Source organism: Opisthocomus hoazin, chromosome 15, assembly GCF_030867145.1.
Source record: "Opisthocomus hoazin isolate bOpiHoa1 chromosome 15, bOpiHoa1.hap1, whole genome shotgun sequence".
Taxonomy (NCBI): Eukaryota; Metazoa; Chordata; class Aves; order Opisthocomiformes; family Opisthocomidae; genus Opisthocomus; species Opisthocomus hoazin.
The window spans coordinates 6,631,124-6,657,934 of record NC_134428.1 but is presented as its reverse complement, the minus strand read 5'-3'; the positions used below and the strand labels follow the sequence as shown (position 1 = coordinate 6,657,934).

Sequence of the window (26,811 nt, the reverse complement as noted above, 5' to 3'; positions counted from 1 at the left end):
AGAGTCGTAGACCATGACTTGCCAGACAGAAAATATTGCAAGGTTTATAGAGTGAAAGTTAGAGCCTGTAGTCCAAAAGACTGGCTTTATTTTCTTTTGTAGGGTTGGACCACCTTCTCTTGATGAGTTTTGTCCCTCATGATTTTTTTCATGTACAGTCTGGTCCAACTAGTGCCTGGTTCTAGTCTTTGGGACACTTTGTCCTGGCCCCCAGCATGTCCTGTGAGGTGATGGAGAATGACTGTTCTGGTGGCACATGCTATGTGCAGCTGCGACTGCCCAGATATTGAGAGCGCAAGCTTCTGTAGCCCTGAAGTCTTACAAGAGGGGATATGCTGCAGATGCGGCTGATTTTCTTCTGCTTACAGTTCAGTGCTCACAGCTAGCACATCTGTGCACTCTATAAGGAGCTTCCGAGTTGAACCCTTCTTTGTAAAGCAGTCCTTGCTTACACTTAAGACTATTGCTTTTTCAAAAATAGATCAAATCAGAGGATGACCAGGCTCTTGCTGGAGTTCTCTTGTCTCTCAGTGGAGGGGTCTTCCGGTCCAACCTCCTTACACAGGATAATGGCATGCTAACTTTTGCCAATCTGGTAAGTTGAAATTGATTGTCCTGAATGTGGCTGCATGTGCTTTGCCCTCCAAAATAGGGATGCTATTAGCTCTCTTCAGTGGCAGAGGGATGTATTGTCTCATTTGAAACTATAACCCACAAAGAGAGATGTAGGTCCCTCAGAGTGGACAGCACTTACAATCTTAGCAAGTGAAAGATGTGAACTCTAACCTGGTAAGAGATTTCTCCCCGATAGGTAGTAGAGTTACTAATTTGCAGTCTATAAACATAAACCAAGCCAATTTGTTGATGATCATTTGAGAGTCTTTAGAGCAAAGAAATCTAATTAGATTATTGATTTGTACATGTGTGTAGACATGCCTGAATAGTTCCCTTGCAGACATCTTTCTCTCCTGGTCACTTTCTTGTCCTTGAGGTCTTGCAGTAAGGTTTTACGGCTTCCTTTCCCTCTTCATGCTTCATCACCTGATGGAGTTCCATTGGTTTATTGTCCAATGTGCTCCCTGTTTTTCAGTGCTTGTGTTTTCTGACCAGTTTAACCTACGGTTGGGACAGAGAACTTTATCTCTTCAGGGAGCTCTTGCAGAAACGTAATTGTTTGGAGTTGGTAAATTTTTGTGGCACTGTGAGTAAACAGCTTGTTTTATGCCTCTTTGCAGAGCCCAGGGCAGTATTACTTTAAACCCATGATGAAAGAGTTTCGCTTTGAACCATCATCACAAATGATTGAAGTGCAGGAAGGACAGAATCTTAAAATTCGAATAACTGGTTACAGAACAGCTTACAGGTCAGTGGAGCTGAAATGCTGTGCAAAATGCTATGTACCGTATCAGGATGCATTATGCATAATGTGTGTTTTTTTCCTGATGCGCCTCTGTTCTGAAGGTTTTGTTCTGAAGGTTCTGAAGGTTACTTCTGAAGGCACAATTTAACTTTATTATTCTGTGTATGAGTACTTTTTGTAGCCTTTTCTTATGTATGTGGATATACAGCTAAGCCCAGATGGCAGGACTGTATGGAGAAACATTGCTATGAAAGCACTATGTCATTAGCCCTGGAAGTGGCTTGTGCTATGTCCAGTGGGACAGGAGAGGACTGTTCTAGGGATGGTAGACCAAGTCAGGTATCTGACTCGAGATCCTTCCTTTCCTTGCCCTCAGGGGTAAGTGCTGCTGTTCGTGGAGGTCAGGGAACTTGGATTCCTAAAGCTGTGCTCTGAACCGCAGCTAATCCTAGTGCTTTAAATAGTTTTACATATACATTATAAATTCCCCTTTTCTTCTCAATGGTATGCTAAATATATTAAGTACTTTTTCCATCAGTTATAACAAAATGTCTTTAAAATGTGCATTAAAACAGCATCAACGCATCTGTAGCCATTGATTCTCTTTATACCTCTAGCTGTTATGGCACAGTTTCTTCTTTAAATGGAGAGCCTGAGCAGGGAGTCTCGGTAGAAGCTGTGGGGCAGAAGGATTGTAGCATCTATGGAGAAGACACGATAACTGATGAAGAGGGCAAATTCAGGCTACGTGGCCTTCTGGTAAGTATTGGAACACTCTGTCATTTACTTTTATGTTAGTGTCATAATAGAGTGATAAAATGTGTTTTACTAATTAGCTGCCAGCTTCTGTTTTCCCATCACATTTTCTAACTGAGATTCACTTCAGTCTTTCTGTGTTAGGAAACACTGTCATGTAGTGAACATTCATTCTAGTAAAGGGGGAAGAATCTTGTAAGTCTGTGGAACTTGCTGCCAGCATACTGTGGTGGCCTCCCACAAACACTGAACAGTTCCCGTGACGTGGCTCGAGCCCCTGGTTAATGTACTGAGTGTGCCTGACAGGTGATCAGCAGCGTTCAGGTGTTATAGCAGGGAATGTTCTTAGGCAGGAGAATTTGGAGAAACATTTAGCTTCTCTTGTGAAAATACTGTGACAGCGTATTTTTAGCAGGATATTGGGTGTATGTATGATGTTGATTGTACAGCGTGTATGTGAAGTAAGCTGTTCTGCAGAAAATGTGGAAGCTGAATTTCTGGCACCACTATGTATGGAGTAAGCAATTATGCTGAAGCAGGCAGCAGTACGTGATCAGGTTTTTATCCTGTCTAATGTATTCTCTTTGTACCTAAAACACTTCACAGCAGATGTTTTCTTTTAATACTGTAATGTAATGAACTAGTGAAACTTCTGTGATAGACCTTTTGTATTTGCTGGCAGTAAACACCCCTAATGGTGTTATTGAGTTAAATTTTCTATGTGGGTTAAGGAAACTTTGACTGGATAGAGTCAGATCTGTTTGGGTGGTGCGTCTTAAATGGAATCTCCTACTGTCTTCTCAAATTAAAGTACATATTATTCAGTGTTGGTATTTATCACTGAATGTTGCTTTTAGCCTGGTTGTGTGTATCATGTCCAACTCAAAGCTGAAGGCAATGATCACATTGAAAGAGCTTTACCACAGCATCGGGCAATTGAGGTAATTTTTTCTTTTTTTGTAGTGTCACTTAAATATAAAAAGCATCTGTGTAGGCATTATGTCTGTTCTATCAGCAGCAATGTAGTTGAATGCATTCTGTTTAGACAAGTGGCTTTCAGTGAGTTAGCTCCCTAAATATGGGCCCCACTTTGTGTGTCAGCACCATAGCTTAAAACTGAAATAAGATAAAAGCCCAAAGACAAAGCAAGTGAAAAGGATTCTTTCAGTCACAAAAACTATACATTAAGAAATGAGAGAATAAATGTACAGAATACTCTTTAGCATTTCTTTATGATGTGGAACAAAGTGCTAGTGACTTGAGGATGTCATAAATTGTCATATTATGCTGTCTTCATATTTAGTTATTGATTGATAGATAGATTTTTGTCATGCTTTATTTGGTCCAAACGCTGCAGTCTTGATGTAGATCTAGTTGTCGTTCAGACTAGTAGATCTTTACAAAATGTAATCATGACTTTGAATTGAAAACTGATGAATTCTTGTTAAATATTCCTCCATCCTTACAGATTCAGATTAGTTGCCTCGCATTTATCTCATGACATCCAGCAAAGGTTAATTAGCCTGACCAGGGTGCCCTCCTTTGCAGCAAAATACAAGGGCAGAAATCTTCAAAGTCCTTAGCGTCTTCTCGCTAAGAGTGCTTGCTGGTTGGGAAGAGAATGGCAACCCAAATTCCAGAAAGTCATGTGAAGGTTATGTACTGCAAGTAACAGCTCTATGCAGTAGCTTGTACTAGTAGTATCCTGGCTACTCTGCCATTTTCTCCAGGAGGGAGAAGTGTTTGAAGGAGACTTGCAGGAAAAATGTACAGCCTCAGTGGCACCAGACTGTTGGTATGGCACCAGGCCTAACCATAACCTGTCTGCTACTGTAGTTATTATTTGAGTAAATGTCTTTCCTTACTCTGATCGGAGTTCAAATTTAGGAAGACAAATGTTTTGTGTTATAAACAATTTTGAAGAATATGAAGTTGTGTATTTTTGAAGTAGATTGTGTTATGATATTATGATATTAATCAACTGTCAAAACATCCTAGCGTAGTAATATGTATCTCTCAGCACAGATGCGAAATACTGAGACCAATGTTCAGACATCAGGCAGTCCTGTGTATGTAACTCAGCCTCTTTCAGAATAATGTGTGCTTTTGATACTTCTTCCATTTTCAGTTTAACTTAATGCCATCAGCCTTGTGCTGATAATGCACAAGTTTGTAATGGCGAGCTTTGCACTCTGGAGAAAAAGTACTTGCAGTTGGAAGGCCTTCAAGTTTCCATGTGGTTAGTCTAGAACAAACCTCACTTCTTGTTTAAAATTATGAGCAATATTTGTGTTGTGCTAACTATCTTCTGTTACGTGTTCCTCTTGGTAAAAACATGACTGTGTTTTATGTTGCAGGTTGGGAACAGTGACATTGATGATGTTAATATTATAGCGTTCCGGCAAATTAATCAATTTGATTTAAGTGGAAATGTAATTACATCTTCCGAATATCTCTCCACATTGTGTGTAAGTTCAAGCGTTTCACCTTTGTCAAGTGTATTTGCCATTGGTTTCCCAGTGTTTTTTTGGAGGGTCACTGGAAATCATTCAGTAGCCAGAGTACACATTGAATTCAAATTATGACTAATACTTTAATGAAGGTGAATTTGAATTCCAGATAGAATTAAGATTCCAGTGTTCCTCACTGCTTTGCCTTAACGTTTCCATTTTTCATGGGAGTATGTTTAAGAAATACTTTCTCAGATTAGCCTGCACATTTCTGGGTCTGCTTCCCTGGTTAGGGATGCCCTTGTCCATAGGGAGAGCAAGGGACCAGGGGTGAAATGAGTCTTCTGTATCAGAGAACTGCATTAATTCCTGAAATACCTGGAATTTTTGACATGCGTGTCTGCTAGCAAGAAGATACCATGTGAATGCAACAATACCATAGGACACATGAACTTAAAAGTGCAGTTATAAGAGAATGAGACAAATGGTAAAGCTGAAATTCAGAAGACTGCATGGTGATCTGAACAAAACAGCTGCAATCTTTGGCTTAGGGTGCAAATGCTGGAAGTATCTGCGATAGGCGTTATTGTGGTAGGAGTTGTAGCACCATTTCTCAAGTTTGAAAGCTTCTTAAAATGTTAACTACAAGTATAAATGCAATGCCTGGATTTCTTTCAGGCTGCTCTGTTAAGCATCTCATCTGCCCAGATCTCATTGCTAAGCTGTTTGTTTTTTTGGGGAGACATCCAAAGGTTCCAAAACTCAGAGCACGTGTGAAGAGGAAATGTGTCACCTTACTGAAGAGCACCTGAGCAAGCTTCCCATCTTTCTGGGGAAATTTAGAGCCTTGCAGTTCAACCTAAGCAAATAGGAATTGATGTCAAAATTTAATCATATGGAAGTTATCCAAGGTTGTACCTGTTTCATATGAGGTTGGGTCTTGCCTTACATGTAATGTACGTGTGCTGTCGATGGGTGCATATCATCACCCTTGCTTTCAAAGTAGAAATTTTTGTCTGTAAAAGATGTGCTAAGATTTGATTACAGACCCAAGCGACTGGTTTTGTGACCTCAGTCGTGTCCCTTCTGGTTGCGTGGGCTTGATGAAACAAATGGAAATGCTCTGGTGAGCTGTGATTGGAGCTGCAACCGCAGTAGTGCTGGGCAGAATCAATGAGAATTTAGTTGGGCTGTGTCTGCAAGGAGAGCCGAGTCTTGGCAAATATCTGATGCAGAGGTTTACAGACAATGGTATAGATGGTAGAAGGCTGCTTCAGAGGGGTCCACTAAAAACATCACTTTGCTTACTGTGTCCTCTGGATGAGGCGCAGTGGCTGATAAAACATCTGTGTCTACAGGCAACCACATGTAGGGAGGTGCTGGTGCCCCTACCAACCTAATTTGACTATGATACAACCTTCTTTTAATTATGCTTGTTTCTGAGCAAACTGTATTTGTTGAGGACTTCAGGCCTATTCTGTAGCTTGAGGATGTCTAGCTTGGTAAATAAGTGCAGAGAAACTTAAACTGAGCAAAATGAGCCTATCGGAGAAATAGGAACAATCCTCAGCTACAAATTCCTGTGAAACTGCTGGGATTATCTAAAAGAATTACTCAGTTTTCGTTGATGCACAGGACAGACTACTTTTAATACACCAGATACATCAAAATGTCAGACATCAGTTGTTCCTAAATTACTTCAAGTTTTGTAAAAAGACTGTTTGTGTGACTTTTCACATCCCAGACTACAACAATTCCAGGTGCTATTACTTGACACCTTTTTGTTTATAAAACACATGATGAATTTTGAAGTGCTTTTATCCCTTAAGATGTGGGATGTCTGAAATACCTGTTGTGGTGCAGGCTTAGAAATACCTTGTTTGTGCTTTCTTCTTTCCCTCACAGGTGAAGCTCTACAAAAGTGAAAATCTCGACAACCCAATTCATACAGTCAGCTTAGGCCTATCCCTGTTTTTCCATTTCCCACCACTGCTCCGAGATGGAGAGGTAAGAATATTGCTGAAGAATTAGCTTAGGTCACTTTAATTTTTTTTCTCTGAGGACACTGAAGTGTTACTTCTGGTGTGCCTACGGTACTGTATTCATGCTGGAGTGACCAGCGTCTCAGAAGATGTGAAGCCTGTTAAACTGACTTTTGCTTTTAAATCTGATTTTGCCTCAGACTGCTGCTGGTGCTGTAGACTGAGTGTATTTTTTACCCACAGAATTACGTGGTGCTCCTGGATTCTGCATTGTCTAAATCACAGTATGACTACACCCTGCCTCAAGTTTCATTCACTGCTACTGGATATCATAAACACATTACACTGATCTTCAGTCCCACTGTAAGTACAAAATACTTAAATGTTCAAGTGTTCACCATGAGAGCAATGTCTGGTAGTACAGCCTGCATGTTTTTTGTTGTCTTGGTCAAACTTTCTATTAATAAATTAATAAAAATAATAAATTAATTAATAAATAATAAATTAATAAAGAGGTTTGTGAGAGGCATTAAAGTAGCAGTGAATTTGGATATGGCCATATTTAAGGCATCAGGCAGGGTTGTAATAACCTGGTATGTTATAGGAGGCAGGTGAGGAGTTGTAGTGGTGATACTAACTGCACGGTTGCAGTAAGTGGAGGCTGAAGGAGAAAGAATTCTTTTAAGACTTCTGTGTATATGAAAGAAGTATCACCAGGCTAAAAAGAGAGCTGCAGTTGTTGGAGTTGAGGAAGAGGGCAAAGCAGAAGGGTTTCAAACTAGCATCAGGGGAAAACTTCTCCCTTGAGAGAGAGAAGTGTCTTCTTCCACTTCTGAACAGGGCAGTCAATTTGGTGAAGTTTTCATTGTGTAACACTTAAACGATCTATTTCTTCTCTGCATCACTGCATGTTCAGATGCCAGTGAAACATGAGGGAAACATGAAATGGCAGTTATAAATGAAGATGCAGATGTGCCTGAAAGATTTTGTGCTAGCATGGTTGCTGTAGTATGATCATTGGGATCACAGAGGTTTGGGCATCATGTAACAGGTAAATCAAAGCACGCCAGGTTGACCGTAAAGCGGAGATTGACCATCAGTGAATTAGCTTTAAAAAAAAACAAACCCCAGGAAGAAGGTAACAGATGAATGCATCTGATCAAGGGGGACTGCTATGAAGTTGAATGTAAAGTATATCTTAGAGCAGCACTTAGAAGGAGTCAGATGGGAAGTGCTGGATGTGTCACGTGATCCTATTGCTGATGTTGCTTCAAGCTGAGGACTTTCATATTCGAAATGACTGTTTAAAAAAAAAAAAATTCCACGCTCCCCACTGTTTTCAGAGAAAGCTGCCTGAACAAGATATTGCCCAAGGATCTTACATCGCATTACCACTGACTCTGCTTCTGTTGTTGGCTGGTTACAACCATGATAAGGTAGGTTATGGATTTTTTTTGTCTTATCCAAATATGTACTGTCTTATTAATGAGTACTTTCTACTGCGTTAAGCGAGGGTTTGTTGAGGTGGTTATCCAGACAGAGATGCAGTCAGCAGTCACCTTATACAACACATTTTAAGCAAAGCCACAAGGTAGCCAAGTTTGTGGACAATTACCTTCCTTTAAAAAACCTAGTGCGAAGGTTAGTTCCTGTGCCGCTTCTGAATTTTGTCTTCTCATTTGATAGCTCTAGGAAAAAAACAAATACAGTATCATTCAAATTCAGATAACCAGACTCAGTGATAATAGGAATGAAAATAACTATTTTATGGGCTTCAGGAACAATCAGACTGGAAAAAATCTTGCAAGTCATTGAGTCTGGTCTCTTTAGCTTTACACCCTCCCTAGTGAAAAGCTCTCAAGAGAAATATAACTACCTACTATATAACCCCCTCTCTTAACAAGCCATGCTCTGCTCATTTTCTCTGATACGACTGGATTTCCGTTTTGCTGATAAGAGAAAACAAATTTGTCTATGCAGTTTGATTTCCCCTCAAACGTGTAAGACAGCACAGAACGTAGGATTCTCCAGGATTTTCTACAGTGTTACTGAAAGTGCCTCCACTGAAAACAGCAGTCATTTTCTAGACTCAGGACTCAAACCGCTGTTCTTGGCTAGATGAATGCAGAATAAAAGATTACTGGCAGTCATTTTAGTTATTTATTATCAGAAATTCCCAGAAGTTTTGTTTGATTCCTTCGCAAGATTTGCTGCCATTTTCTGATATCTTTGTAGGTGTGCGATTTAGGCGATAGATTCTGTTTGTCTGGGGATGCATGAGTCTAAAGAACACTATCATTCAGACCTTACCATTGTAATCACAAGCTTTTTCCACTTCATTTTTTTTCCCAGCTTATACCCTTATTGCTACAGCTGACAGCTCGACTGCAAGGAGTACGTGCTCTTGGACAGGCAGGTTCTGACACAGGTGGCTCAGAGGATGCAAAGAGACCAATGAAAAAACAGAAGACAAGACGGACGTAAGATGAAAAGAATGATCGTGAAGCAGTGCTCCGTCACATGAGCCAGAGGAAGTGAAGCCACTAAATGCATTTTTTGTTGAATTTGTGGACTTCGCATTTTCATTGTTGCTACATGAGCAGTGTTTGTCACACTAGCTCCGTTTTGGTTGTAAAGTTTCTATGGAGTCTATAGATTTCCTCGTTGTAAAGTAATGAAATGAATGCCTCTGTTGTCACTGTGAGAGCATCTCCCATACTTGAAGACAATTAATGAATTTTTTTCCTCTTCAGTGGAACAGGTCATGCTGTCTTCAATAGTGATTTGTAAAAGCAGTGGTAATAGACTGCTTGACTTCACTTTCAGTATCTAGATTTTGGGATCATTTTTCCTTACCTTTTGAAGTTCCCTCTGTACAGAAGCAGCACATAGGGATTTTACTAGATCAGTGGTGCTTGAAACAAGAAAGTTTTGCGGGACATACATGAGCTGGTGAATTTTGTCCGTGGCACTTCTGGTTCAGCAGCTGATTGAAGAGTCTGTCATCTGAGCAGCTGTGATTTCAGTTCTTATCCAATGATTATGTTATCTTTGATTAGAATCAAGTTTTTGTCTGATAAAGACAAATTGTTATTGTCAGATAAGGCTAGTTGTTAATGTCAAGTAAGTTCTGATGATCCTACTGCAAAAGCAGTGTTTAAATTTCAGTTTCATATATAGCGTGATCTCTTCAGACCTCCAGTATTTCTGAAGTGGCTCCAGCTGGTTGTACTATTCTTTCCAAAACTGTACTGTGTACAAACTGTACAAATGGGTGACACCCATTTGCCTGTGTGGCTGTCACATCTCCTGCTTAGGCCCTGTGCAGTTTTTTTGCCAAGTGATGACTGATTTTAAAATTTTTTTAAAACTTTTTTTTTTTAAGAAATGTGAGCTTTTTGAAATCTCCAACGTGTACAGTCCCAGTAGTGTAGTCTGTAATTAATAACAGTTTCTTATAGGCTATCTTTTGATTCTTGTTTGAAGTAGACAGTTGGACATACCCAGTTTAAATGTTAATGGAGCTTTTTATTGACAAATAGTACAAAGGTTAATAGGGCTTTTGAAAGATGCACACAAATGCCTACAAATATTACAAAGACATTGGTACTGCCAGTAAGTGGCAACGTTTGTCTTTTGAAATAAAGTCCCTTTACATTTGAATATTGAAGCTTACAAACCCTGCCATTCTTAGAGATTTGGAAGCTAAAGGTTTAATGCTATTTTTGTTGGTATTTTGCATTAGTTTGGGCCTAAATAATTAAAACTTGGTTCAGTGATCATTCTAATCTCTCCGAGGGAAATTATATCAATATCATAATAAAAATTGAGAATGTTGAAAAAGCACGTATGTATAGAGTTGGAGATGAAGCTCTAATAAACTATCACGCTCTCTACTTAATGACCTTGAATTTTATATTGCTGTGATGAAATACATGGGGAAAAAACAAAGTGTTGTAAGACTTATAATAAATTTTACATTTTGAATACATCTTTATTTTAAGCTGGTGAATGTTAAGAAAGGTATTGCTACTTTGGACGAATGTATGAGGAAGAAATGCGCATGTCTGTGTGCCTCAAGGGACTGCCAGATATTCTGACCTGTCAACTGTGGGACTTGCTGATGATTGACCTTAGACATTGGAAATGCTGTTAATAAAAAGAAATAAAAAGTGTTAATGCTTGCTAATGTAATGTTTGCTTCTAAACCTAGGATTCGCCCAACCTCTCTTCGCAAAATTTTCTTTTCTTTGCCTTCTGCAGCACACTGGTGGCCTACTCGCTTCCAGCCCTGTGTTTTGAGGTTTATTCTGTTTTTGAAGTGTTTATTCCTAACAAAAACTATAGCTTGCAGTTTCTCACTTGGCAGAGAAGACATGCTGCTCATTGAGAACATGGGGAAAACTAATGCATCGCATAATTTTTCTAAAGCAGAACTAAATGCCAAGAAATCCGTATCTCCAATTATATTTATAAGCCAATAATCAGATACACAGATGCAAGCAGAAAAATCAGTGATGTTGTCTCTCGGATCGCTAGAGCCACATGCTTAAAGCGAGGATAGACTGAGGTCTGTGCACGCTAGCCATGAACAGAGTGACTGGGGCACTGGGAGGGAATATTTCTGTGAACCTGGTGGTCTGCATGGGCAAGCTCCTCCTGCCTCTGGCTGCTCAGCCCTGGTACCCGGGTGGTACCTGGTGCCTCTGCAGTCTTCACCCACAGACCTGGGGCAGGGAGGAGAGGTTACCTTCTGTACTCTTCTGAGTTCAATACTTTTAATAATTTGCTCTGTGTATCTAAGGTGTGCAATTGATTTTGTGCTCTTAAAACTAAGACTTCAGTACTAGCTGGACTGGCCCTTTCAGTATTTCCTATTGAAAATGTCTGTTAAAGCTGCTTCAATTAATTTATGTTATTACAGAGAATAAATGCAGAATGGGCCTAACATATAGATGTTGACTCCTACCAGAATGCTTTCAAGGCTTACCGTTTACTGTTCTTTTTTGCAGGCACAACAGTGAAAGAATGATTAATTCATTTAATTGGTGCGCTAAATATAGGCAAATGGCTGAATTCTGTTGGAAATGTGAGCAAGGCCCTCCGGATAAAGATGGCATTGCATGTTACTTGATTTTTCTACCAAAAGCAGCAATGAATGTTACATATATTTGGTTGGCTCATCAGTGATGCACAGAATTCTATTGTTTAAGAATGAAATGGATCATTAATACTGAATTTTACAATTTCTTTATAGATGGTTCAGTTTAGTTTCTAAAGCATCATCTTCGTTAGATGGCTGTCAGATTTGAAGAACAAGTATTTTTGATGCATAAGCAAGAATGTTGTTAAATAAATATACAACAATTTAAAAAACAGATGTGCTTAAAAGGAAGAAAACAACTACTTAAATCTTAGAGAAATGAGCATTCTCAGCAAGGATGGAGAAGCACATTCTTCTTCATAGTTAATAGTCTTTGTTGCACTTATTTTTAAAATTGAAATTTCAATATTTGCTGAGTTGCATTATTTAAGATAGTTGCATGAATCAGATTCCTGGGGCCAAGTGCTCATTTGTTTTTCTTAATTAAGAATATGTAGGGGAAAAATTATAATGTAGTGTGAGATTGGGTCTGTAGATCTCTTTTGGGCTGAACAGGGGGTGGGGTGCCCAACATGCTAGCCAGCTCAGTGCTTCCCTTCCTATGGAGGACAGGATTTCATGAGGAAATCTCTAAAACGAATGCTACTGCTCTATGTGCTGATATACTGACTGAGGCTCCCTGCTTTTGAAGGTAAGATGGCTTTGAAAATCCTACTAGACATCTAAATAACTCACCATCCAGAAAAGCTGAGGCTGAATGTGGAATTGAATGCTGAGATGACTGGTGTCTAATTTTCCTCCCATTCGGTATTCCCTGCTTTGTATGGTATCTATTTCTATGTTTTTCCAGTCTGAAAGTAATGCAAACTGGGCTTCTTGCACAGATGGATGCAGTGAAATGAGTGGTGAACTGGTTGGTTCTCTTTTGCAGCGTTGTTCCAGGCTGTGTCAGCAGCTCTTATCTCTAGCTGTCCATTTTCGTGGTCTGTGGGACTTACTCCTTGCATCTTTACATTTTTAGATCTTGAAGCCAGGCTTGTTGCACATCCGTTATCTCAGTTATGACTGTAAGTCCTTGTAGTGGACCATTCCATTCACCTCTGTTTTTCTGCAGCTGCTCCTCGCTTCACCGTTGCAGCCCTGTAGGTCTTCTTGCCCGACAGCATCTCCCGTTGGGGAGTCATTCTTCTTGTGGAGAGTCTTCTCTTCTTTGAAGCCCCTTGTTTGTGGAGGTCTGCGCCTGTGTGTGTTTGGCTTGGAGCTGCTCTGCCCAGGGGTGTAGAGTCAGGGATAGGTGGAGTAGCAGTAAGAGTCTATGATCAATATGTTGATTCGCCTAGACCGTTTAGACCATGGTTATAGTCACCTCAGGTTGAGTAGCCGTTGGCAGGCTGTGCGGACTGTCATTTCAACAGTGTTTTATGGAGCTGATGGGAGCCGTGTGGGAGGGGCTGGCTGTTCAGCGGTAGTGAAGCAGATTGAATCTTGACGGTGTCAAGGCTCATATACGTGGGGCTTAAAGTTTGGCCTTTTTTTTCCTTTATTTAATGGCATGCTGTAGTTGGACTCGAGATGGTATTCTGAAAAGGAATCAATAATTCTGGAATTATTAAGCTATTGTTCAGCTTAACTGAGCTGAACTAAGTCATATGGGTGACTATTTTTTTCAGGTGCTGGGGGACAAGATGGACACCGAAGAGTGACAGAGGAGGCAAGCAGAGCGCCGTAAGAAAGTGGGTCAGTGCGTGGTGTTGGAGGGAAGATGTGATTGGTGGCTACATGGTACATTATGGTTGATCATTTGTTTCTTTTAATTTTGAAGGTGCGAAGCAACGAGTGAAGCAGGATTTCGGCACCAGGGATGACTTGGGCAAGGTGAGCTGTGACTTGTAGGCTGAAGTAGCAGTTATTTCTCAGGTGTCACATTGTTGGTGAAGTTCTAAGCATCCCTTGTTGTTTGTGTTTTACAGGTGGTACATGAGTCCCAGCGTGGCCACCTGTAGATAGCAGGGGCAGGGTGGGTGACCATCCAAGGTACAGGAGGAGGAGACGGGAATTGGCGTGGGCAGGCTGCAGTTTCGGGCAGTATCTCAGCATACGTCTTTTGCTTTGGTTTTTGCAGGTGCTGCATATAGCCTGGGAGGCGCAAAGCAGCATGCTGAGAAGCGGTCTGAAAAGGTGAGGTGGTTGTCAGCCGGGTCAGTCTGTTAGAGCAAAGCATCCTGTGGCAGCTCGGTGAGGCGGGTCTCTTTTGGTTTTGCAGGGGCTGCGTGGGCTGCCTTTGGCGTTGGACCAGCGTTTGAGGTGAGCTGGGGATGGTAGTGAGCAGGAGCATGGGGCGGGTGACTTCTCACAAGCACAGTGGTAATTTTGTGTCTCTTGGTATGTTAGGTACCACCATGACGGCCACAGCCTCTGACTCTGGAATGGGCAGGTGAGTGGAACGCCCTGCTGCTTCTGAGGAGGGTTTGTTGTGGAACAGGCTGGCAATGGCCAGTGTGATGCTCACTGTCAGCCCTGTTTCTGGGTTTTGGTTCCCTTTTTTTTTTTTTTTTTTGCAGCTGATGAAGCGGAAGCTGGTGACTGCAGGAGCATCCCAGTTAGCTGATGTGTTTTCTCGTTGAGGATGGATTCAGACCCCTGGCTCTCTGAAAGCGAAGTGGAGGGACAGGGGCTGGGAGGGAGGGGACAAGGTCGGGAATTGCAAGGAGGGGTTATAAAGTTAGTGTAGGGGAGAGGGCTGTCCAGGAACAGCCCCCTGTGGGCATGGAAAGGGAAGGGGTTTCTTTTCAGCACGAGGGGCAGGGCAGGGCAGTTTCATTCTCTGTCTTATCCCATGCCTTCCTTGGGTCTTGCTATCTCCCTAATCGGTGTTGCTTTTTAAAAGTTCTGTCTGCTTTTGTCCTGTTTGCTGTATTCATTTGTTAATTTTTTTCTGCTCTCCTTAGTGCCATTGCTTTTTAAATTTTCTTTCAACATCTTCATTTTAATTCACAGTCCCTATTTTTAAATGTTTTTCTGTTGTTTCCCTAATCCCTGTTGTTTTTTAAATTTTCTACTTATATCCCATGCGCTGGATTTATTTCTTCTTTTTCCTTAGTTCCTTCACTTTTCAGATTCTCTACACCTCTGTTGAGTCTGCTGCCCCTGTTTTCTATATTTTCCCTTTATTTCCCTAATCTCCATCGGTTTTTAAATTTTCTGCTTTCATCTCGTTTGCTGCCTTTATTTTTGAATTATTTTTTTCTCGCTTTTCCTCAGTGCCGCTGCTCTTTAGGTTTCCTTTCTCTCTCCGTTTTCGCTCACCGTCGCTACTTCTTAATTTGTGGCGCGCGACGCAGATCAACGCGTTTTGCGCTGCCGCGCGCCGGTAACGGCGCTGCGGGGCGGCAACGGTGACGCGTCCGGTAACGAGGCTCGGTCCCGCCGCGCCGGCACCGCGCGGAGCCGCGGCAGCGCCGGCGCCGCCTCCCGGCCGCAGTGCGGTACTGCAGCCCGGAGCAGCATGGCGGCGGCGGGGGAGCAGAGAGGCACCCGCTGAGGCGCGGGCTCCCCGCCGGCGGGTGCGGGGATGCGTGGTGGCTGCCCGAGGGCGGCGGGACGGGAAACTTCGAGCCACCCGCTGCGGCAGGCTGCTGGTGCGCTGGAGGCGAGCCGGGTGCGGGCAGCTCCGGGGCCAGAGGCGCGAGGTGACAAGGGAAGGAGGCGGGCACCCCCCTCAACTCGGCAGCGCTCCCCCGGCCCCGCTCGCCCCGCGCAGCCGCCCCCAGCTCCAGCACGTCCCCTGAAGCCTGTCCCGGAGCCCCCGGCCTCCCCCAAGGCCCGTGGTGCGGGCAGCACGCTGGGCCTCGAGTGTGCCTCGGCCTCCCTTAACGCGGTCGCTGCTGCTTCTTTCTGTGTGGCAGGGGCCGCATGGAGGACGTGTTTGTCCGTTCCTGCCCTGGGGATGCCGTTGGCTGCGCCCGCTCCAGGCTTGTGTGGGCTGTGTGTGCCGGGCCTCGATGTCCTGGCGGCGCGGGGGCGAAAAGGGAGAGGCGGAGCGCTGAGCGGCTGCGGACAGGAGGTGGTGCGGCTGAAGCTGGAGTGTCCCGAGAAGGCTGAAAATGAAGAAATGGAAGGCCACCTGGCTGGCAGCTGCCTGGCGCTGCAGGCAGGAGAGAGCCTGCCTCTGCGGGTGAGGAAGGCTCCCTCGTGGTAGCCCGCAGCAGGCCAGGCCGCCAGCGTGCCCTGCAGGGTCTGTATGTGTCACCAGCAGCGCGGTACAGCTGTGGAGCGAGCGAGCGAGCGAGGCTATGTGCCTAGGGAGCCTCGTCTCCTAAGAGCTGCGAGACACACACGTTTTCTGTTAGGTGGAGGACAGCCAAGCGGCCGGAGTTATGGAAGAGGAAGGGAGGAGAGAGAAGCGTCTGAAGTGGCAGAGTCTCCCAGCAGTGCCGAGAGCGAGAGCCGCGGTGAGTCCCAGGCTTGGGGCCCTTTCTGCCCCTCCCCTGGCCCCCTATATTTCCCATGCTGCTATGATTTTTTTTTTTTTTTTCTCCCCCGGAGCTCTTCTGTCTGTTCTTGTGTCCTGCTCCTGCTCCCGCTCCCTGTCCCTCTTTTTTTTTTATCCTCTGTCTTTGTCCTGCAGCCCATTGCTGTATTTTCCTTTTCCAGCTGCTTGTCCTGATCTGTATCCATCTCTGTTTTCCCCACAATTTGTGGCCTGTTCCCTGGTGTTCTTTTCCTCTCTGTGCCTGTACATGCTGTTCCTTCTCCCTGTCTTCCTTCTCTTTCTCTCTCCTTCCTTCTCTTTCTATCCCTTGTCTTGCTCACTGTCGCTGTTTTTCTTCATTCTATATCTCACTGTCCCTGTCCTCCTTCCTGTTCATCTCTTACTCTCTCTGACCCTTTGTGCTGCTCCTAATACCTCTGTTTTTTTCTCCAACCCTCTGTGCATCTCATGGTCTGTCTTTCTCTCTCTCTCTCTCTCTCTCGTCGTCATTATTCTGGTCTGTCGCTCTTGTCTTGCCTCCAGTTCCGTTGTTTCTCACTCTATCCCTTTGTCCCACTCCCTGCCCATACTCCTATTCCTTTCTGTCCTGTTGACCGTCCCAGGTGTTTCTTCTCCATCTCCATCCTGCCGCTGTCCTGATCTTTCCTTCTCTGCCCTGCTTCCTGTTGCTCTTCCTGTCTCTTTTCCTCTGTCCCTGCTGCTTTTTTCTCCATCTCTGTCCAGATCCCTGTTCCTCTTCTTTTTTTTCTTGCTGTCATTGTGCCCTGCTTCCTCTTGCAGGTTTTTTCTGCCTTTCTCTCTCTGCCCCATTTGCTCTCCCATCCTTTATTTCTCTGTCCCCCTGTCCAGCTAGCTGTCCTTTCTTTCCTTTTTCTCTTCCTTGGTATTTTTTTTTCTCCATACCTCTCTCCCAGTGCTGTCGTGGTTGTTTTTTTTCCTCCAGTGCTCTCCTGCTCTCTGTCCCTTCTTGCTCTCTGTCATTCTGTCATGCTCCCTGTGTCTGTTTTTCAGTTCCTCCCTTTCTGTCCCGCAGCCCAGTGCTGTTTTTCCCTTCTCTATCTCTCCTGCCACCCAGCCAAGGCTTTTTCCTCTCCATGTCTGTCCTGCTCCGTGTCTCTTATTTTTGCCTGTCTTTCACTTTATCCCATCTCCTTGTCCCCTTTTTCTCTCTCTGTATCACCTTATCCTGCTCACTGTCCCTGTCTTTCTCTGACAATCTGTCCTGCTTCTTAGAATCATAGAACCATAGAGTCATTAAGGTTGGAAAAGACCTCTAAGATCATTAAGTCCAGCTGTCAACCCATCACCAGCATGCCTACTAAACCATGTCCCGAAGTGCCATATCTACATGTTTTTTGAACACCTCCAGGGATGGTGACTCCACCACTTCCCTGGGCAGCCTGATCCAATGCTTCACAACCCTTTCAGTAAAGAATTTTTTCCCAATATCCAATCTAAACCTCTCCTGATGCAACTTGAGGTCGTTTCCGCTCATCCTATCACTAGTTACTTGGGAGAAGAGACCAACACCCACTTCACTGTAACCTCCTTTCAGGTAGTTGTAGTGAGTGATAAAGTTTCCCCTCAGCCTCCTCTTTTGCAGACTAAACAACCCCAGTTCCCAGCCACTCTTCTTAAGACTTGTGCTCCAGACCCTTCACCGATTTCATTGCCCTTCTCTGGACACTCTCCAGCACCTCACTGTCCTTGTAGTGAGGTCCCAAAACTGAACACAGCACTCGAGGTGCGGCATCACCAGTGCCGAGTCCAGGGGCACGATCACCTCCCTTCTTCCTCTGGCCACACCATTCCTGATCCAAGCCAGGATGCCACTGGCCTTCTTGGCCACCTGGGCACACTGCTGGCTCCTGTTCAGCCGGCTGTCAACTAACACCGCATGGTCCATTTCTGCCCGGCATCTTTCCAGCCACTCTTCTCCCAGCCTGTAGCACTGGGGGGGGTTATTGTGACCCAAGTGCAGGACCTGGCACTTGGCATTGTTGAGCCTCATACAATTGCCCTTGGCCCATTGATCCAGCCTGTCCAGGTCCCTCTGCAGAGCCTTCCTACCCTCGAGCAGATTGACACTCCCGCCCAATTTCGTGTCTTCTGCAAACTTACTGAGGGAGCACTCAATCCCCTCATCCAGATCATTGATAAAGGTATTAAACAAGACTGGCCCCAAAACTGAGCCCTGGGGAACAACACTTGTGACTGGCCACCAGCTGGATTTAACTCCATTCCCCACCACTCTCTGCGCTCGGCCATCCAGCTAGTTTTTTACCCAGCAAGGTGTACACCTATCCAAACAAAGAGCAGCCAGTTTCTCTGGGAGGATGCTGTGGGAAACAGCGTCAAATGCCTTACTAAAGTCCAGATGGACAACATCCACAGCCTTTCCCTCATCCACTGGGCGGGTCACCTGGTCATAGAAGGACATCAGGTTGATCAAGCAGGACCTGGCTTTCATGTACCCATGCTGGCTGGGCCTGATCCCAGGTTATCCTGCACATGATCGGTGAGTGCACTCAAGATGAACCGCTGCATCATCTTCCCCGGCACCAGGGTCAGGCTGACAGGCCTGTAGCTCCCTGGATCCTCCTTCCGGCCCTTCTTGTAGATGGGCGTCACTATGGCAAGGCTTGTCCTTCTCTTTCCCCTCTTTATCATTCCCCATCCCTCTTCTTGCCTTTCTTCTTGCTCTTTTTATCCTTCTGCCCCAATGCTGCTTTCTCCACCTCTGCCCTGCTCCCTGCCCCTTGTTTCCTCTCGCCATACTTCTGTTTTGCTTCCTGTCCCAGGTTTTCCTCTCTTTCCTAAGTCTCATTACCTGTCCAGTCATTTCTTGGTGTATGTCCCTGTCAAGCTGGCTCTCCCTTTCTTCCTTTCTCTCTTCCTCTGTCCTGCTTCCTGGCACTTTCTTCTCTTCCTCTGTCTGTTCTCTAGCCCCTTGCTGCTTCCCGCCCCCCCCCCCCCCCCCCCAAGAGACCCCTCTGGTCTCTTTGTACAGATCTGACCCTTTCTTTATTTCTTGGTCCTTTTGTCTTGTTCCCTATACTTTTTCTCTCTCTTGTCTGTGTGTCCTGCGCCCTGTCACCATCTTTGTCTCTCCCTTCTTCTTCCTCTCCTCCCCCTGCCCCCATCTCGCTCTCCCTCTGTCCTGCTTGCCAGCCCTGCTTGCCAGCCCTGCATTTTCTTGCTCCATCTCTTATTCTCTGTCACTCCTTGTCCCTATTTTTCTTGATTTCTCTACCTCTCTGACCTTTTCTTTTGACCTTTCTTTCTCTCTCTGCTCCTTGGTCTTCTCCCTTGTCTTATTTTTCTCTTTCTAGTCCTCTGTCGTGCTCCCCATCGCTTATTTTCTTTCTTCGTTTCTCTGCCCTGCTCCCTGTCCCTCTCTGTCTTTCTCCATCCCCCTGTGCTGCTCCCCAGTAGTATTTTTCCTTTCTCCAGCTCTGAACTGCTCCCTGCCTCCACTCTTTTTCTCTCTGTCATTCTTTCTGCTTCCCTGGACCCCTCTCTCTGCAATTTTGTGTCCTGCTCCCTCTTTGTATCACACTGTCCTGGTCCCCATCCTTCTCTTTTGCCTCTCTGTTCCTGTCCTTGGCCCGTTTTTTTCTTTCTCCATCTCTCTCTGGCTGCCTATCTCTGTCCAGTTCCCTTTCTGCCTTTTTTTTTTTTCTCCCTCAGTTACTCTGCTTTTCTTCCTGTCCCCATTTTTTTTCTCTCTTCATTCCTCTGCCTTGCTCTGTGTTCCCTCCCTCTCACTCCTCCAGGGTCCAGTTACCCATCCTTCTCCCTGTTGATTTTTTTTTTCCTCTTGCTCTATCCCTGTCGTGCTCCCTAGAAATATTTTTTTTAATTCTCTGTATTTCTGTCCTTCTGTCCATCACTACTTTTTTGTTCTCCATCTCTCTCCTGCTCCCCACCCTTGGCTTTCTCTCCTTGTCATTCTTTTCTCTTCCCTGTACCTCTGCTTTTCTGTATCCTTGCATCCCGCTCCCTCCCTCTCGCTCTGTCACGCTGTCTTGCTTCCCATCCCTGTCTTTTTCTTTCTACCCTTCCAATATGTGTGTGTCCCAACTCCCCCTTTTTTCTGTCCCAGTCTTTTTACACCCTTCTGTCATTCTGCTTCTACTGCTCTTCTTTTTTTCTCTCTCTATTCTGCTGCCCATCGCTATTTTTTCCTCCTACATCCCTTTGTCCTGCTCCCTGTCCTTGTCAGTTTTGCCCTTTGTTCTGCCTCCAGTCTTTCTTTGTTTTCTCCATCTCTGTCCTTTCCCCTGTACCTTTTTGTCTCTGCTCCTCACCCCTCTCTTTTTCTCTGTGACCCTCTGTGCTGTTCCCTTTTATTTCTTTTCTTTTTTCTTTTCTTTCTCCAATTACCTGTTGTCTTACCTGTCCCTCTCTGTCTCTCTTCTGCTGCCTTGCTTCCTGGCCCTATTATTTATTGTTTCACCTCTTTGTCCTGCTCTCAGTCCCTGTTTTCTCTCGTGCTCCGCCTCTCTGCCATTCTCTCTGTTGCTCTCGTTTGCTGTCTATCCCAGCATCCTGCTCCCTGTTACCTGGGCCTGCTACCCATCATTGCTTCTTTCTTTATCCTTTTCCTTCTCTCCCTTTCTCTCCCCCTCTCTCCCTTTCTCTGCCTCCATCCTGTCACTCTCCTCTTCTCTTTGTCTTCAGTGTTTCTTTCTCCTTCTCTGCCCTGCTCCCTGCCCCTTTTCTCTTATTCTCTCTGTCCCCCATCCTCGCTGAGAGCGAGAGCTGCAGTGAGTCCCGGGTCCTCAGGGCCCTGTGGCATCTATTCTGTGTCCCGACCCCTCTCCTGGCCCCCTCTCTTCAGACGTTGCTATGACTTTTTTTTTCTGTGTAGCTTCTTTCTCCATCTCTCTCTGACCGGCTCCCTGTCCCCGTCTTTTAGGTCCTCCCTCTCTCTGCCCTGTAGCCCGTGCCTTTTTCCTTCTCCATCTCTTTCTGTCTGGCTCCTGGTCCCTATTTTTGCTTTCCTCCCTGTCTGTCCCATAGTCTGTTGGTATTTTTGCCATCTCTGTCTCTCTCTGTCCGGCTTCCTGTCCCTGTGGTTCAGGGTCTTCCTTCTCAGCTCTGTAGCACATTGCGAGTCTACTTCTTTCTTAATCTCTCTTTATTCTGCTCGCTGCTCCTCATTTTGAATTCGTTCCTCTCTGTCCTGTCACCTGTTGCTATTTTTTCCTTTCTCCATCTCGCTCTGTCTTGCTCCCTGTCCCTGTTTTTCTGAGTCTTCCTTCTCTTCCCCCTAGCCTGTCATTATATTTTTGCTTCCCCATCTCAGTTTGTCTGGCTCCCTGTCCCTCTTTCTTCATTCCTCCCTCTCTGCCACGTTGCCTGTCGCTTCTTTCCTTTCTCCCTCCCTCTCTGTCTGTCTCACTGTCCCCATTTTTCAGCTCTGCCTGGTAGCCCACCACAGTTTTTACTTCCTCCATCAGTCTCTGTCCAACTCCCTGTCTCTAATTTTCAATTCCTCCCTCTCTCTTCAGAAGCTGTCGGGACTTTTCTCCTTCTCAGTCTCTCTGTTCTGGCTCCCTGACCCTGTTTTGTAATTCCTCCCTCTCTGCTCTGTTACCCATCACCATTTTTAGTTTCTCTGTCTCTCTCGGTCTGGCTCAAGGTGCTGATTTTTTAAGTTCCTCCCTGTCTGCCCCGTAGCCTGTCGCTTCTGCAGGTCTGTTTCTCCACCTCTCCCTGTGCGGCTCCCAGCCCCTCTTTTGCACTTCCTCCCTCTGGAGCCTGTGGCCTGTTGCTTTCTCCCTCTTATTTCTCTCTGTCTCTCTCTGACTCCCCGCCCCTGTTTTTTCATTCCTCCCTCTCTGGTAGTTTTTTCTTTCTCTGGCTCTCTCTTTCCAGTTCTCAGGCCCTGTTTTTCAGTTTTGTCCTTCTCGGCCCTATGCCACAGTGCAATTTCATTTCTTTTGCCCTCTGTCCCTGTCTGGTTCCCTGCCAGGATTTTTTAATTCCTCCCTCTCTGCCGTGTAGCCCATCGCTGTTTTTTCTTTCTCTATGTCTCTCTGTCCGGCTCCCTGTCCCTGTCTTAACTTTTTTTTTTTAATTCCTCCCACTCTGCCCTGTACACGTCACTCTTTATATTTTCATTCCTGGACATCTCTCTGTAGATTGCTCCCAGTCCTGATTTTTTAATTCTCTGTCTGTCGTGGTTTAATGCAGCAGCCAACAACTAAGTACTAGAGAGCCACTTGCTCAGCCCCCTGTCCTCCCCAGCAGGATGGAGAGGAGAAATGGACAAAAGGTAAAGCACGTGGGTTGAGATGAAGACAGTTTAATAAGACAACAAAGGAAATACTACTACTAATACTAATACTTCTACTACTAATAGCAATAATAATAATGATAATAATGAATATGCAAACCAAACTATATACAATACAATTTTTCTTACCACCTGATGACCCATTCACAGCCAGTTCCCAAGCAGCGATCGCAGAACCCGGAACCTGGAAATCGTGAATTTTGCTAAATTCACAAAATAGCTTGACCTCCCGGCCAAGACAGGATTCCAGCTCATGGAAATGAGAAGAGCCGATTCCGGCCGCCTGGCCGGTCCCCATTCATAAGCTGTGTGTGATGTCTATGGTATGGAATATTCCCATTGTCCAGCTTGGGCTAACCCTGTAGCCTGTCGCTTTTTTTGTTTCTTTTTCTTTCTCCATCTCTCTGTGTCCGGCTCCCTGGCGCTGTTTTTTATTTCCTCCCTGTCTGTCTTGTAGCCCATCATTGTTTTTTTTGTCTTTCTCCATGTCTCGCTGTCCAGCTCCCAGTCCCTGTTTGTTAATTCCTCACTCTTCCCTGGAGCCCACTGTTATTTGTTTCCATTCTCCATCGCACTCTGTCCGGTCCCCTGTTGCTATTTATCCATTCCTCCCTCTCTGCCCTGTGGTCTATTGCTTTTTCTGCCTTTCTCTCTGTCCATCTCCCTATCCCTATTTTTTTAATTCCTCCCTCTGTGCCCCATCACCTGTGTGACCTTTTGCCTTTCTCCTTTCTTGGTCTCTTTCAGGCCGGCTCTCTGTCCCTGTTCATTGATTCTTCCCTCTCTACCCTGTAGCCTGTCGCTTTTGTCCTTTCTCCATCTCGCAGTCTCTGGCTCCCTGATGACCTTATTTTAGAATTCCTCCCCCAGTGCCCCTTCTTTCTGTATGCATTGTTGTTCTTCTTGCTCTCCAGCTCTCTTTCTTCCAGTTCGCAGTCTCTGTTTCCTAATTCTTCCCTCTCTGCCCTGTAGCGTGTAGCTATGTGGTTTGTTTTGTGTTGTTCCCCCCCCTTGCCACTTCCCTCCATTGTTTGCTGTCCCAGCTGCCTGTCCTTGTTTCATTCCTCCCTCTCTGACTTTTCTTCATAGCTTCTTTTTTTGTCTTTGCAGCTTTTTTTTTCGCCTGTGCCCAACTCTCTTGGTCCAGATCTCTGCCCCTATTCTTTTTTCCTTCCTCTCTGTCCTGCTGCCTGTTGCAGGTTTTCTGCATCTCCATCCTGCTCCCATCCTCTTTTGTTGGTCTTTGTCCTGCTCCTTCTCCTTGTTTCTGCTGCTTCTTTCTCCATCTCTGTGGGACTGCCTGTCCCCATCCTTCTCTCGCTGTTCCTTTGCCTGCTTCGTGCTTTCTCATTACACCGCCACTGTCCAGCCATCTGTCCCTTTTCTCCTCTCTTGTAGTGGCCTGCACCTTGCTCCTCATTTTTGGCAGCCTCTGCCGAGCAGCGCGTCGCTCCGGGAGCCGCCTGACCGACTGTTCCCCGCTGGAGCAACGGGCACAGCTTCGGAAAGGACTGCCGAGGTGTCGGAGGGGCAGGGGGAGCATCGGGGGGCCCCAAGCCCCAGAGCAGTGCGGCTCCCGGGACTGGCTGGGTGCGTGACTGAATAAACACCTGTGGTCCCTTTTGCCCTCCCGGCTGCGTCTGTGCTTGGTTTGCACAGGACGAGGGGCTGCGCCGGAGCCCAGGGGAGGAGGGGACGGGCTGTGGGGCTGGGGCGACGGCCCCCTGTTCCTGCCGGGCTCCAGCCGTGGGCTGGGGCCGGGGGAGCCCCCGGTGCGGGCAGCGGGGCTGATGGCGACGGCCCCTCCCTCTGCCGGTGGAGGGCCCGGTGCTGCCGTGCCCCGGGTGGCCGTGGAGGGGCCGGTGCGAGGCGAGGGAGGAGCGGAGCCGTGGCCGCCGCGAGGGAGAAGGTGAGTGGGGGGGGGACGGGCGAGTGACCGGGGGGTCCCGGGGAAAGCCCCCAGGAGGGCGGTGTTGCCTGCCGGGGGCGGCCAGGACAGCGCGGCCCTGTCGGAAGCCAGGAGCGGGGGGGAGACGGCGCCGTGTGGGAGCGGGGCGGCGGGGCCTGCCCGGAGCTGCGCTGCGGAGCGCCGGGTGCTGTGGGGCTGGGGGGGATTCCGGGTGCGTCGGCGGGGGGGGCGCGGTGTCCCTGCAAGCTGAGGCAGCGGCGAAGCGGCCGGTCGCGGCGTGCTGGGCGCTGCGGCCCTCGGACGGGGGCTGGCGGTCGGCCGTGCCGGTGCGCCGGGGCAGCGGGCGGGCTCCCGGCTGCCGGGCCGGTGCCGTCTCCACGGGCTTGGCTGCCGGGCAGACGCGTTGCTCTCGGCCACGTCGCGCTTGGTGCCGCCACGGCCCCCGCGGCACAGGACGAGCCGTATTTCGTTGCCGGTTTCGTGCGTTTTCTGGCAGGGTTCGCGGTGTGTGTGTTCCCTGAAGGGTGGGAACCCGTTCCCTCGGGTTTTCAGAAAGTGCCAGTATAATCTACTTGCCAGGTTTCCCACAGTCCCTTCTTGCTTTTAATGTGTAAGGGAGGTTGCTCTAAGGGATGTTTGTCGGCTACGACACGGGCTGCATGCAGACATACACGTGCGCCAGCTTGCCGTGGTGACGCGCCGGCCTTGAGCGTGCGCCTCACCACAGAGATCGTTGCTTCCTGTGTGCCGCCTTCTAATATGCAGCCATGCAGGTAATTGGTTCATTTTGTAGGGGAGTTAAATGGGATAGTTCATCTACTTTGTTCCACTGGCTAGTTAGATCACCTCCACTTTGATGGGAAGCTACCCAGGCTATGGCAAAATTTCCTTGTTTGGCAATTCCTAGGATATCTTGCCGTTTGTCCTTCTGCCATATGGGTATCTGATTTACCTCCCACCCATTTTTCTCCCAGAAAGAAAGCCATTCCATGCACCCCTTAAAGACAGCAAAAGAGTCAGTATAGATATAGATAGGAGAAGAAGATTGAGCTTCAGGAGGATTGAGCTTCATGCTGGAAATACGCTCCAGACTGCAACTAGTTCTCCTACTTGTGCACTGCCTTCTCCTTCTGTTGTGATTTTTTCTTCAGTTGGAATCTGTAAAGCCACTGCCCGATATTTCCACACTTCCCCTTCATGTCTAGCTGAGGCATCAGTAAACCAAACCTTCTCTAGTTGTTCAGAAAATGGAGGGGCAACTCGTATAACGGGATGGAGGATCATTTTTGCACTTAAGGGGAAATTCTTCTTGTATAGTTAGTTTTTTGTGTGTACCCTCAGATACCTGGAAGATGGTACAATAATGTTCAATCTGTGCATACCCCTTTCGCACAGATGCACGTTGTGCCACCCTGTCAGGGGTTGGGCTTCTGGCCAAAATGGGTTTCATTATCTTAAAGGGGCCTCTAGGTATAATTGGCTGTTGGCAGATGATATGTTCCACTTCCCGCAATGCAAATAGTCCCTTTTCCCATACTGTATAACTTTTTTCTGCATCCTTAAACCTACATGAATAAAATCCAATAGGCTTTGGAGGTCCCTCTGGCTCCTTTTGCGAAAGGTGGATTGACAGTCCCGACTGAGCAAATCTTCATTCAATCTGGATTGGGTCAGTGCGGTGAATAGGGCCTAAGGCTTGATCACAGAATCACAGAATGGTAGGGTTTGGAAGGGACCTGTGTGGGTCATCTAGTCCAACCCTCCTGCCGAAGCAGGGTCACCTACAGCAGGCTGCACAGGGACCTTGTCCAGGTGGGTTTTGAATATCTCCAGAGAAGGAGACTCCACAACCTCCCTGGGCAGCCTGTTCGAGTGCTCTGTCACCCTCAGAGTGAAGAAGTTCTTCCTCATGTTCAGATGGAACTTCCTCTGCTTCAGTTTGTGCCGATTGCCCCTTGTCCTGTCACTGGGCACCACTGAAAAGAGCTTGGCCCCATCCTCCTGACACCCTCCCTTCAGATATTTGTAGGCATTTATAAGGTCCCCTCGCAGCCTTCTCTTCTTCAGGCTGAACAAGCCCAGTTCCCTCAACCTCTCCTCGTAGGGGAGATGCTCCAGTCCCCTCATCATCCTTGTAGCCCTCCGCTGGACTCTCTCTAGTAGTTCCTCATCTTTCTTGAACTGGGGAGTCCAGAACTAGACAGAATACTCCAGATGAGGCCTCACTAGGGCAGTGTAGAGGGGAAGGAGAACCTCCCTCAACCTGCTGGCCACACTCCTCTTGATGCACCCCAGGATGCCATTTGCCTTCTTGGCAGCCAGGGCACACTGCTGGCTCATGGTTAACCTGTCGTTCACCAGGGCACCCATGTTCCTCTCCGCAGAGCTGCTCTCCAGCAGGTCCGCCCCAAGCCTGTACTGGTGCATGGGGTTGTTCCTCCCCAGGTGCAGGAC

The 26,811-nt window shown here is 46.5% G+C and overlaps 2 protein-coding genes and 1 long non-coding RNA gene across 8 annotated transcripts in view; all 3 read left to right on the top strand.

Moving 5' to 3' along the window:
- The window catches only part of LOC104331015 (BOS complex subunit NOMO1), a 34,487-nt gene extending 23,760 nt beyond the window's left edge, over positions 1–10,727 (top strand). The window contains exons 23-31 of the mRNA XM_075436962.1: positions 482–595; positions 1,236–1,363; positions 1,978–2,119; positions 2,974–3,057; positions 4,474–4,584; positions 6,472–6,573; positions 6,792–6,911; positions 7,892–7,984; positions 8,901–10,727. Coding sequence (XP_075293077.1) covers positions 482–595; positions 1,236–1,363; positions 1,978–2,119; positions 2,974–3,057; positions 4,474–4,584; positions 6,472–6,573; positions 6,792–6,911; positions 7,892–7,984; positions 8,901–9,032 — 1,026 coding nt within the window. The 3' untranslated portion in view covers positions 9,033–10,727. The remainder of the gene's footprint in view (positions 1–481; positions 596–1,235; positions 1,364–1,977; positions 2,120–2,973; positions 3,058–4,473; positions 4,585–6,471; positions 6,574–6,791; positions 6,912–7,891; positions 7,985–8,900) is intronic.
- A 2,746-nt stretch (positions 10,728–13,473) lies between these two features.
- Positions 13,474–13,821, top strand: LOC142363214 (uncharacterized). The gene is made up of 3 exons (XR_012765567.1): positions 13,474–13,527; positions 13,623–13,686; positions 13,775–13,821. It is a non-coding gene; the product is annotated as an uncharacterized LOC142363214 (long non-coding RNA).
- A 1,326-nt stretch (positions 13,822–15,147) lies between these two features.
- LOC142363265 (uncharacterized) lies at positions 15,148–24,055 on the top strand. Of its 6 annotated transcripts, none has more exons than XM_075436668.1 (4): positions 15,148–15,290; positions 15,558–15,826; positions 15,908–16,103; positions 23,847–24,055. In XM_075436668.1, the coding sequence occupies exons 1-4, from the start codon at positions 15,224–15,226 to the stop codon at positions 24,044–24,046; spliced, it is 732 nt and encodes a 243-aa protein (XP_075292783.1). In that variant the 5' UTR covers positions 15,148–15,223; the 3' UTR covers positions 24,047–24,055. The 6 variants fall into 6 exon arrangements, with proteins under 6 accessions (XP_075292783.1, XP_075292781.1, XP_075292779.1 ...); XM_075436666.1 differs by having other exon boundaries at positions 15,148–15,341; XM_075436664.1 differs by having other exon boundaries at positions 15,148–15,826.
- Positions 24,056–26,811: the final 2,756 nt, after the last annotated feature.